This window comes from Lolium rigidum, chromosome 2 (genome assembly GCF_022539505.1).
Source record: "Lolium rigidum isolate FL_2022 chromosome 2, APGP_CSIRO_Lrig_0.1, whole genome shotgun sequence".
NCBI lineage: Eukaryota > Viridiplantae > Streptophyta > Magnoliopsida > Poales > Poaceae > Lolium > Lolium rigidum.
Genome location: NC_061509.1, coordinates 25,587,298 through 25,599,231, shown reverse-complemented (window position 1 = coordinate 25,599,231; position 11,934 = coordinate 25,587,298). Strand labels below are relative to the sequence as shown.

Below are 11,934 nucleotides of genomic sequence, written 5' to 3'. Positions count from 1 at the left end.
TTTAAAAATCTTAATATTTTTGAATCTGAAAAAAAAGAGAAAAAAAGAAACAGAAAAGGAAAAAAGAAAAGAAAAAACGAAAAAAGAAACAGAAAACGAAGTACACTGCGAACTGGGCCGACCAGGCCGGCCCATACCGCGCGCGCGGTGGTGTGCGGCGCGCGGTAACGGCCGACCTGGGGGAGCTGCTTTACACCGACCTGGTCGGTGTATAGTAGCCACCGACCACCCCCCAGATCTTTGTTGGGCCGGCCCACGATTTGCTGAGACTGTTTGCTGTGGATTCGGTGCGGACGGGCCGGCCCAAGTTTGTTTTCCTTTTTTTCTTTTCTCATTTTTTCTCTGTTTTAAATCTGAACAATTTCAAATTTGAACAAAATTCGAATTGAACGATTTTTGAATTTGAACAAATTTCAAAAATTGAACGATTTTTCGAATTGGAACAAATTTTGAAATTGAACGATTTTCAAATTTGGATAAATTTCAAAAATTGAACGATTTTTCGAATTTGAACAAATTTTGAAATTGAACGATTTTCGAATTTGAACAAATTTCGAAAATTGAACGATTTTTCGAATTTGAACAAATTTTGAAATTGAACGATTTTCGAATTTGTACAAATTTTGAAAATTAAACGATTTTTGAATTTGAACAAATTTCAAAAATTGAACGATTTTCGAATTGGCACAAATTTCGAATTTGAACAATTTTCGAATTTGAAAATTTTCGAATTTGCACACTTTTTGACTTTGAACATTTTTGAAATTTGATTTTTTTTTTGTTTGAACAAAAAGAAGAAAGAAAAACAAAATAAGAAAGAAAACAGAAAAAGAAAAAAATAAAAATAAAAAAACGAAAAAAGAAACTGAAAACCGAAAAAGTGACAGCGAACTGGGCCTGGCCCATACCCGACCAGGGGGTGTGCGGTGGCCGGTAGCCACCGACCTGGTCGGTGTATAGGTTTTCCCCCGACCTGGTCGGTGTATAGGAGGAATTCCGAATAGGTATTACCCTTGTTGGGATTGTTGCTGTCACTAATTGTTGTGGAGACCTCTGTGGGCCGGGCCACGATGAACATACTAAGAGGTGAGGCTAGCTGGGCCTGAGGCCAGCTAAGACACACGTTACCCGGGCTGATCAAGAACCGAGGCGGAGTATAACGCACCTCACCTGGTCGTCTGTCACCCCAGAAAAGAGGCCGAAGAAACCCTAACGACGCGGTGGCGGCGGCGGCGAAAGGAAAAAATTGCGGAGGGGATCAACGACCTGAGCTACGATCGAGATGTTGCAGGAAGCAAGGGCGCGTCTGTATAGGCGGAGGAGGCGGGCCTCGCAACACGCCCATCGATTGAACCAAGAAGAGATGCTCCGGTCGGGATCAGATCACGATCTGGAACTGAAGTCGATCTCCTGTGAACCTACCACAGAGCAGGAGCTGGAGCAGGATGAGGAGGAGGAGGAGGACGACGACGACGACGACGAAGACGAAGAAGAAGAGGAAGAGGATGAACAGGACGAGGACGAAGAGGAGGAGCTAGCTCCAGAATCCTCCATGGAAGAGGAGAAAAACGACTTCGCTCACCACCGTAAGGACTGGGAATTCACATTTAAGCACGGGAATCGTACCTTCGATCTTATCAGTGAGTAACCTGTTGGTTTTCGCTTGCTACTCTCCTTCTCCGGACACTTGCAGTCGATTGGGCTTGTTATTGATTCAAAGTAATCTGTTGGGATCTTGATATGCAGCGTCACTGAGTCCAATGGTCTACACACACTGCACGCCGAGCTGCCTCCCAGAAGATGCCGATCTCGTCCCAAGCCTACAGATGTTCTCCATCAAAATCGCCAAGATAAAGCACCTCCAGTGGCCGCTTCATGTCTACGGCACTGTCGCTGCCCGGGACTACGTGGATCACAAGCGGAACATCATCTTCTTCCGTCCGAGGAGTGAGAGCCAAACCATCACCAAAAATGCAAGTACCTTCTTTCTATCTATTCATGTGTTGTATTATTGCTAATCTTCTTGTCAGCTGCTGGCTCTTTGATTGAATAGTTGGTAACAACATGCATTTTTTCGATTTTTTTCCCCGATAATGGGCACTTTATTACTTGATCAAGCAGTTACACCCAGCTTCTGCATAACCAGGATGCACACAGCCGTTCGAGTTCCAAAAATCTCCAAAATAAAACGGCAAAGGCGAATTATTGCAGATAAAAACATACATATAATTGATGATGACGACCGATTATGATGCTTGTTGCAGGATCCTTATTTGCACCTGACCGGACCGCACCGCGGGCTCCTGTCCGTCGAGCCTGTACACATTGAAATCCGACTCATGCTAAAGGAGGGACAGTCTTGGCCTGAAGATAGGGAATTAGTCACTCAAGCCTTCCGCTATAACAACCCTTCCAACTGTGATTACTTCTTTTCGCACCTTACCAACTATTTGTGCAAAATAGAGATGTGCTTCGAACAACTCGTCCGGTCACGCCAGGCCACCGTTTTGGCTGTTCGTGTTATGCAAGGGTCGCCTTTCAAATATGGCGGGCAAGTTCTGTGTTGTGCCTCGCCCTATGATGATGATACATCCAAGATGATTGTGTTGTTTGATTCAAAGTATGGAAATACGAGCCTATATAACAATGGAACAATGAGTATGGATCCAGATGGTTACCTTGATCTTTCGAGGCGTGTCGTTTCTGTACAAGGAAGGCTCAAGATCTTCATACATACTTATTCTCGCTCCGGTGCTGTACTTGCTACTGGCCGTGTCTCCTTCAGAGCCAAGGATTGTCAGACAAGTCAGGCCAGATGTGTTCTTCACAACCGCCACAAAGGTAAAGACTCTGCAGTTAAGATCACGGTTGCTTGGTCCCGTTTTGCTAGAAAAATATCCAATATCGAGATGGACTGCTTCACAAACTTGTGAATGTTCTGAACCTTCGGGAGGCATCTACGCCGGTCAAGGAGTATATATACTAGCTGTTATCATTGCCATGTGAACCGCTGTTATTATTATATATGGTCGTGTTCCTTCGTTTGTGAACCGCTATTATGTATGTTTAATTTGTGATATGTATACTGTTTTCTTTTGTTGTTTTTACTACTGAATACCTTTCTCTTGAAACGGTCCATGTATGCCCTTTAAAATTAGAGGTCAAAGGGTGGTGCAATATATATCGCCTGCTGGTTCATTCGTGCTTTGGTTATTTTGCTCCCAGTGCTTAAGGGACATGACAAATGAGCAGCTAGAGTGACTCGCACAAATATTCAAAGCAAGCCCTGGTTCATGCCAATGATGCCCTGCCAGACCTTGTTCTCCTATGTATGAAAATTTGATTATTCTTACCAGCTCAGGTTTTTTGTTGGGTACATTCCCAGCTCAGTTGCTACACGGCTTTCTGTTTTTTTTAATAAAAAAACTGCTGTAGAGCTTCCCGTTGCTTGCACAGGAAAGGTATTTTGCAGTGCTCGAGCAAACTAGGAAGGAAAGGTATTCTGCACACGGTTATTTCCAGTTGATAGTCCATAAAAAACGTGTCAGGTATTTTGAAACAATGTTACTTGAGCATAGTTCAAAGGCAAACCAGTTACCGCTAATGTAATCCATATATCCAGAACTTGCTAATATCATCGAGGTGGTCGTCGAAAAATCAACAACTTGCTGGCATTTCCTTGTAGTAACATGATCGACTAAGACCACTGGCATTTGTCCTATGTTGTATTTACTAACTAGTAAAATCAGAGGTCAAAGGAGATTGGTAACTATGTATTCCGTTGCTGCATAAGAATGTTGATTTACAGCTTTCTATTGCTGCATAGGAATGATAGTTTGCAGTGCTCAAGCGGAGTAGTACTATGGAAAGGTATTCTGCACATGGTTATTATGTAAACGACAGTACATGTGTAATTATCAATTTATGTTTCAATGCAATCCTGATAACAGGTACTTGGTACGAAGCAGAGATCCAAGCAAAACCAGTTACAGCCAATGTAGTTCTGCCCAGATCTTACCACAGGACAAACGGAAAGGTAGCCATCATAGTGCTCCATTAATCAAGCCATTCAGTGATTCAGTCAAATGAAATGATAAGAAGGCAGCAAATATATCTGCAAACTAAAAATTGTTACCCTCGAAGAAAAAAGCCATAACATGGCACACGGCCATTACAGGACATGTAGATCAACGTATGCTGATTAAAAATGTGGGTAGCAATTTCCTACGAGGACGCCAAAGATGTTGCTCTCTTCAAAGACCCCGCTTTCTTCATTTTCAGCAATTTTTTGCTACAAATTTCAGCACGAACACATGTGATTTTCTACTTATTATCATATTAAATTACAAACCATATCAAATAGCATTTCTAGCTATTAAGTGAAATTTAATAATTTAGCGGTACAAGCTTTGAGACCTTGGTTCTAGACAGTTGAAATAAATATAGAACAACTAAATCACAAAATTGTCTCAACCAAGTAGGCTTGGGTTCAACCAATCCCTGCAAAAAAAAAACAAAAAACAAAAACCAATGTAAACAAACCAGACCAAAGCACTCGAAACTATCACTTCTTTGTGGGGTAATAAGAACTGTAACTCCATGGCAAGTTGTTAACTCGTAGACTCTTCAACTTACTTGCTAATATCATCGAGGTGGTCGTCAAAATCAACGACTTGCTGCCATTTCTTCGTAGTAACATGATCAGCCAAGACCACGTTGGTAGATGGCTCTTTTAGACTGAGTTGACTACTTCCATCTGATCCAGCCTGACGCCAGCTTTTTGATGAATCCCTGGTGTATAGCTGCACGTGCCATGAAACAATGTGTCATGAATCATGCAAGCTAAAGAAACAGAACGGTGTTGGCGTTTTACAATGGCTCTTAGCAAGGAAATTTAGTCTCTCGAGTATTCTTTGGTAGTTTTTCATAACTGACATAACTAGTAGAAGGTTTGATTATTCCATAAGATATTCAGGGCCTGGTTAGTGGTTCCATAATAAAGGGTGCAATGCGTAACCAAGTATCAGCAAAACCTACTAGTTTAGTTGAGGATCATAACCTCTGATTGTGGGTTCTATTTGACCTTGATAAACTGATAAAAGCTTATGTCACAATGCACAATGACCAAAATACTTCCAACTGGAACCGTAAATAGCACCCTCCAGAGAATTATCTAAAATTGATCCACAGTGCATTATTCAAAATATATGAAGATTGCGAAAACCCATTCAAATTATGGAGTGAGAAAGATCTCAGACAGTCGCCCCTTACACATAGGACTAAAATAATTACAATTTTCAACACAGGAAATTGATTAGCATTTAAAGATATATGCTACTAAGCTGGCCCTTGGCTGGAAAAATGCACTTTGCTATACTTTTCTAATGGTCTACTTATCACTAGATTTATCAACTTGCAGAAAGAACTCAATGTCATAAATTACTCTGTAGTCTTTCATTTACTTGCATATATAAAAAAATCACAAGGTAATGAAGTAAAGAGCGTAACACTGTTATCTGTTGGTATGTATAACCCATATGCCCGAACACATTGCTTCTACTCTCACTTTTGCACTTAAGGAGAACAGATTGCAGATTGCACAATAATTCATAAACCCAAACATACTGTTTCTACTCTTGCTTTTGCACTGAAAAGTAACAGGTTGCATAAGGACTTTGATGCAGCAGAGGCTGCTTAAATTTCATAACATCAAGAGAGGCATATGATATTTTGCAAGTTTGTTCAGAAAATTTAAAGATTAAATTGTGATAAAATTACAATATGTGTTGCTCAGTGATTAAGTTCAATAAAGATGTAATATTTGTGTTATTGCTTAGGTAAGTCACTGACTTGTCAGATGAGAAGTGGTTATTCCGTGGAGTCAATGCATAGATTAGCTTAAATTTATAATTCTACAATGACTCGGAAAGCACACACTTAGCTAGCATATAGGAAGTCCAAACATTATAAAACCCTTTGCTCATCTCACTAAGGCCCTAAGCAAAGGCAGATGTAATGCCAACTTTGTATTTCCATAGCCACTGCCACAACTAGTTTCCAGCATGTAAATGGAGGAGACAAGGGTTAGGGAGAGAAAAACAATGCTCATATTCGAGCATTCCTCATTCGTCCTACATATGATTAGGAGGGACTTTGGACGAGATGATTTCTTTGGGAATTATTTCAATTCAAACAAAATAACTGAGCATTGGGTGTAGTACCCAAATTCAGCGCATGAAAACAAACCCTGACTGTAGTACCTCGTGGAAAATTATATTCTCTGTTGGCATAGTTTGAATAGGTAAGTAATTGGCTTGCAAGACAACATACAATTATTTCTCTAACAAGGAGTGAATTATCTAGCTTAGGTCTCACGAAGGCAAAATTTAGTTTCCAATAAAACAAAAGTCAATAATATTGCGCTGCAAGATCTATTCCATCACTTGGTAGAAGTCAACAAATGGTCTAGTTCAAATTTGAACTGCAATCACGACAAGAATGATGTAACGGGGGGAGTAACATGATAGGATATCAATTTGAAGCAATTAAGAGATAGTTCCAGAGATCATGGGCGAGTACCTGAACAACGGCATCACGGCTATTCCCCTTCACCACCTTCTCGAGCTTCTCGTTGTCCAGCTAGCCAATCAACCAATACAGAGACAAGACAATCGTAATCAGCATCCGGACGAGATCTCCAGCCCCAAACTGCGCGGACAGGAAGGGAGAAAAAAAAGGGGGTACAGCACGCACCAGCAGGACGGCGGCGCGGGGGAAGTAGCGGAAGATGTGGTCCCCGACGCGCTTGGCGACGGCGGGGAGGTCGGCGTCGTCGCGGCGCGCGTTGGCGTGGTAGTAGCCGACGACGGCGAGGCCCTGGGCGGCGAAGTGGTCCTCGACGAGGGTGAGCGCGAGCTCGAGCGTGGGGAGCAGCGGGAGGTGGTGCGGCTGGTGGGAGAGCGGCACGGCGTCGGCGACCGAGACGACGGCCGGGGACGCGGCGGGGTCGGCGAGGCGGCCGACGAGGAGGCCGTTGACGGCGGCCGCCGGGTGCTTGAGCGCGTGCAGCGCCAGCTTCACGTACGCCGCCTGCGCCAGCTCGTACCGGCACTCCACGCCCATCGCGATCCGCTCCGCCGCCGCAGCCTGCTTCCGATCGGAGATGGCTGCTCTCGGGTTGCTTGCTTCTCTCGTGCGCGGCGGCGTCGTCAGATCTGGTTGGAGGAGCAGAGGATCGGATCGAGGTTGGAACAAGGGGAGAGAGGCTCCTCGTTTCTGGCCGTCCGATTCGGTTTGGACGATCACGACAACTGGCTTTGGGTGGGGCCAGAAGAGTACACAAAGGGCCGGCACATGGAGAATGGATTTCTTCTGGATTACTATTTTGTTTATTGAAAAAAAGGAATTTTGGATGCACTTTTATGTTTTATCTTGCCACAAGAAAAAAAATCTTAAGTGGAGCCTCTCGGCTTAGCTTGGATAAGTATTTAGTCCACAACATGCAAAGTGGACCCTCTCAGCCAGCTTAAAGCATCTCCAGTCGAGTCCTCCAAATCGTCCCCAAACGGCGTCGGATTGAGCGTTTGAGAGACGTGTTTTGTTCGTGTCACGTTTGGGGACGTCGCGTCCACCAAACGCCGCCCCCAAACGTTAAATAAAGATTTTGAAAACACAACCATTTATTAAATATAGAATACAAATAAATATGTTTGCGGAGATTGTTTTCAAATTAAAATACAACAAACAATAAAACAACAAAACAAATATAAATAAATAGGGCTAGATCAATGTGCCGCGGCATTTGCTGATAATCCTTTGATCCTCCACAAATGCTGAACGAGATCAGCTTGAAGTTGCTCGTGAACATTGCTATCATGGATCTCTGCGTGCATGGCGAAGAAATCAGCAAAATCTACAGGCAACTCATGATCAACCTCCGCAAGAGGGCATTCACACTCATAGGGACCGACATGTGTCATGGCATGATTCTTGCGGTCATCCTCGATGATCATATTGTGCATGATCACACAAGTCTGCATCACCTCCCACATTTGGTCGTGAGACCAGCTTAGAGCAGGGTACCGGATCATATTGTGCATGATCACACAAGTCTGCTACTTTCTACTTGATTCAACAAAGAGTGCAACACACGCTTAAGATGCAAAGAGGCATGCTTTGGATCGTGTCATAGCCCGACACTGCAACTCACGACCTCAACACAACTTCCAAGGAACCAGCCGCAAGCGTCACATGTGACCTCCGTTTGTATGTGCAACATAGCGATGTGGTCGATGGTGGCACCTGCGCCGAAGTAGTGAATTCGGGTCGACGTCATTCCATTTTTGGGTCATCGTCAATAACATCGGCTGCAAGATGGTATGAAATATGAGAGAGAGTGATAAAATGTGTAAAAATGAGAATTTTCACAAATGTATAAAACCTGGATGAATCTCGATTAAGAAACGTCAAATTGTTGATTATATTAAAATTAATGACTAGAAATGCACATGTACCTGCACATCGCAGTCGAGCCCTGGATGTCTCACACGCAGCCTAGCTCTCGTCATCGTCGTCTTGATCAAGCTTTTCTGCACAGAGATAATGAAGATAAGTAGAGAGAAGTTTTTTTTTTGAAAGGGTAAATGTAGTTCCATTAACCAGGTTGCGGAGCAAGATTGCACGAAACAAATTCGAAGTTACAAAGTGGGGGGCAAACTCTACCCAACCCGAACATTCAGACTCACCCCTGAACCAAGAACGGGCTAAGCAATGAGCTACTTGATTACAATTTTGTGGGCAAAATATAAACTTGTAATTTTTGAATTGGCTCACAAAATTGTACGAACTTCACGGAGGAGGATGCCAATCTCTGAAAGCTCGTGGTTGCTAGACTTGAGAGCACGAACTAAAGACGGATAGTCTGACTCACATATTACTACTTCTCCTTTAGAAAAGGCTGTTCTCTTTCTCTAATCGATCAAATGCTGGTTCTCTATTATGCAAGTACCAATCAGTATCCAGGCATATAATTCTTTAATAGACCTCTTAAGTGAATTTCTGCTAAATCATGTCTTTTCAGTTTATTATTTAGTTGTAAGTTGCCGAAATCTTCTACAATTTCGGACATGTATGTAACCCTTTGGCTGATACTCATCCCTGTCTTGTATAACTGAGAAAATCATTCCAAATTTGTTCACTGAAGGTTAAAAAAATGATTGAGTCAGAAAACCATACAGATTACCAATACATATTTAAAAATTATTGCGTCATATCAAAAATTTCCTAGAGACTAAACTATCCATTTACACTAGAATAAGGTTTACAATTTATTACGTAAGTATGAATCAGCGAACGCTCTGATATATTCCTTGCGAACCAAACTGACCACCCGGCAAACATGATCGCTGCGCGCCGCCATCATCACGGATTCAATAATCATGGTTTAAAGTCTAGAATATGATATGCCATTTCCTTGCGAGAACAAAATGACATGCCACCATGTTTTTATAGAAAAATATGCTAGGTACTATTTTATTTAATACATAAATTGTGTTGGAGATATGCCCAAGAGGCAATAATAAAAGTGGTTATTATATATCTTTATGTTTATGATAAATGTTTATATACCATGCTATAATTGTATTAACCGAAATATTGATACATGTGTGTTATGTAAACAAACAATGAGTCCCTAGTAAGCCTCTTAACTAGCTTGTTGATTAATAGATGATTAGTTTCATAATCATGAACATTGGATGTTATTAATAACAAGGTTATATCATTATATGAATGATGTAATGGACACACCCAATTAAGCGTAGCATAAGATCACGTCATTAAGTTATTTGCTATAAGCTTTCGATACATAGTTACCTAGTCCTTATGACCATGAGATCATGTAAATCACTTATACTGGAAAGGTACTTTGATTACATCAAACGCCACTGCGTAAATGGGTGGTTATAAAGGTGGGATTAAGTATCCGGAAAGTATGAGTTGGGGCATATGGATCAACAGTGGGATTTGTCCATCCCGATGATGGATAAATATACTCTGGGCCCTCTCGGTGGAATGTCGTCTAATGTCTTGCAACCATATGAATAAGTTCATAAGAGACCACATACCACAGTACGAGTAAAGAGTACGGATGCGTGTAGTTGACACGTCCGTTGGGAACCCCAAGAGGAAGGTGTGATGCGCACAGTAGCAAGTTTCCCTCAGTAAGAAACCAAGGTTTAATCGAACCAGTAGGAGCCAAGAAGCACGTTGAAGGTTGATGGTGGCGGAATGTAGTGCGGCGCAACACCAGGGATTCCGGCGCCAACGTGGAACCCGCACAACACAACCAAAGTACTTTGCCCCAACGTAATGGTGAGGTTGTCAATCTCACCGGCTTGTCTGTGAACAAAGGATTAACCGTATTGTGTGGAAGATGATTGTTTGCGAAGAACGAGTAAAGAACAAGTATTGCGATAGATTGTATTTCGGATGTAAAGAATAGACCGGGGTCCACAGTTCACTAGCGGTGTCTCTCCCATAAGATAAATAGCATGTTGGGTGAACGAATTACGGTTGGGCAATTGACAAATAAAGAAGGCATAACAATGCACATACATATATCATGATGAGTACTATGAGATTTAATCGGGGCATTACGACAAAGTACATAGACCGCCATCCAAGCATGCATCTATGCCTAAAAAGTCCACTTTCGAGGTTATCATCCGAACTCCTTCCGGTATTAAGTTGCAAGCAACGGACAATTGCATTAAGTATGGTGCGTAATGTAATCAACACAAATATCCTTAGACAAAGCATCGATGTTTTATCCCTAGTGGCAACAACACATCCACAACCTTAGAACTTTCTGTCATTGTCCCAGATTTAATGGAGGCATGAACCCACTATCGAGCATAAATACTCCCTCTTGGAGTCACAAGTATCAACTTGGCCGAGCCTCTACTAGCAACGGAGAGCATGCAAGAACATAAACAACTCATATATGATAGATTGATAATCAACTTGACATAGTATTCAATATCCATCGGATCCCAACAAACACAACATGTAGGATTACAAATAAACGATCTTGATCATGATAGGCAGCTCACAAGATCGAGCATGATAGCACAATTAGGAGAAGACGACCATCTAGCTACTGCTATGGACCCATGGTCCAGGGGTGAACTACTCACACATCAATCCGGAGGCGATCATGGCGATGAAGAGTCCTCCGGGAGATGATTCCCTCTCCGGCGAGGTGCCGGAGGCGATCTCCTGAATCCCCCGAGATGGGATTGGCGGCGGCTGCGTCTCTGGAAGGTTTTCCGTATCGTGGCTCTCGGTACTGGGGGTTTCGCGACGAAGGCTTTAAGTAGGCGGAAGGGTAGGTCAGGGGGCGTCACGAGGGGCCCACACGCTAGGGCCGCGCCGCCCTGTTGTGTGGCCACCTCGTGGCCCCACTTCGTATCTCCCTCGGTCTTCTGGAAGCTTCGTGAAAAATAGGCCCCTGGGCGTTGATTTCGTCCAATTCCGAGAATATTTCCTTACTAGGATTTCTGAAATCAAAAACAGCATAAAACAGCAACTGGCTCTTCGGCATCTCCTCAATAGGTTAGTGCCGGAAAATGCATAATAACGACATATAATGTGTATAAAACATGTGAGTATCATCATAAAAGTAGCATGGAACATAAGACATTATAGATACGTTTGAGACGTATCAAGCATCCCCAAGCTTAGTTCCTACTCGCCCTCGAGTAGGTAAACGATAACAAAGGTAATTTCTGAAGTGACATGCTATCATAATCTTGATCAATACTATTGTAAAGCACATGAGATGAATGCAGCGATTCGAAGCAATGATGAAGATAATGAGTAAACAACTGAATCATATAACAAAGACTTTTCATAAATAGTACTTTCAAGACAAGC

At 42.6% G+C, this 11,934-nt stretch overlaps 2 protein-coding genes across 2 annotated transcripts; one reads left to right on the top strand and one right to left on the bottom strand.

Annotated features, from left to right (window-relative positions):
• Positions 1–1,176: 1,176 nt before the first annotated feature.
• Positions 1,177–3,093, top strand: LOC124691455. Its single transcript, XM_047224734.1, has 3 exons — positions 1,177–1,640; positions 1,747–1,973; positions 2,265–3,093. Exons 1-3 carry the CDS (start codon positions 1,283–1,285, stop codon positions 2,931–2,933), a joined length of 1,254 nt encoding a protein of 417 aa, XP_047080690.1. The 5' UTR covers positions 1,177–1,282; the 3' UTR covers positions 2,934–3,093.
• Positions 3,094–4,244: 1,151 nt separating this feature from the next.
• Positions 4,245–7,147, bottom strand: LOC124686110 (ER membrane protein complex subunit 8/9 homolog). The gene is made up of 4 exons (XM_047220110.1): positions 6,754–7,147; positions 6,580–6,639; positions 4,636–4,802; positions 4,245–4,500 (listed from the first exon to the last, which is right to left on the bottom strand). The coding sequence occupies exons 1-4, from the start codon at positions 7,120–7,122 to the stop codon at positions 4,470–4,472; spliced, it is 627 nt and encodes a 208-aa protein (XP_047076066.1). The 5' UTR covers positions 7,123–7,147; the 3' UTR covers positions 4,245–4,469.
• Positions 7,148–11,934: the final 4,787 nt, after the last annotated feature.

Bases quoted from the DNA above. Each gene is read 5' to 3' on its own strand.
- LOC124691455 (XM_047224734.1), top strand. From the start codon at position 1,283: ATGTTGCAGGAAGCAAGGGCGCGTCTGTATAGGCGGAGGAGGCGGGCC. The intron at 1,641-1,746 runs GTGAGTAACCTG...CTTGATATGCAG, and splicing joins TCGTACCTTCGATCTTATCA to CGTCACTGAGTCCAATGGTC. The intron at 1,974-2,264 runs GCAAGTACCTTC...TGCTTGTTGCAG, and splicing joins GCCAAACCATCACCAAAAAT to GATCCTTATTTGCACCTGAC.
- LOC124686110 (XM_047220110.1), bottom strand. From the start codon at position 7,122: ATGGGCGTGGAGTGCCGGTACGAGCTGGCGCAGGCGGCGTACGTGAAG. The intron at 6,640-6,753 runs GTGCGTGCTGTA...TTGATTGGCTAG, and splicing joins CCCGCGCCGCCGTCCTGCTG to CTGGACAACGAGAAGCTCGA. The intron at 4,501-4,635 runs GTAAGTTGAAGA...TTTTTTTTGCAG, and splicing joins CACCTCGATGATATTAGCAA to GGATTGGTTGAACCCAAGCC.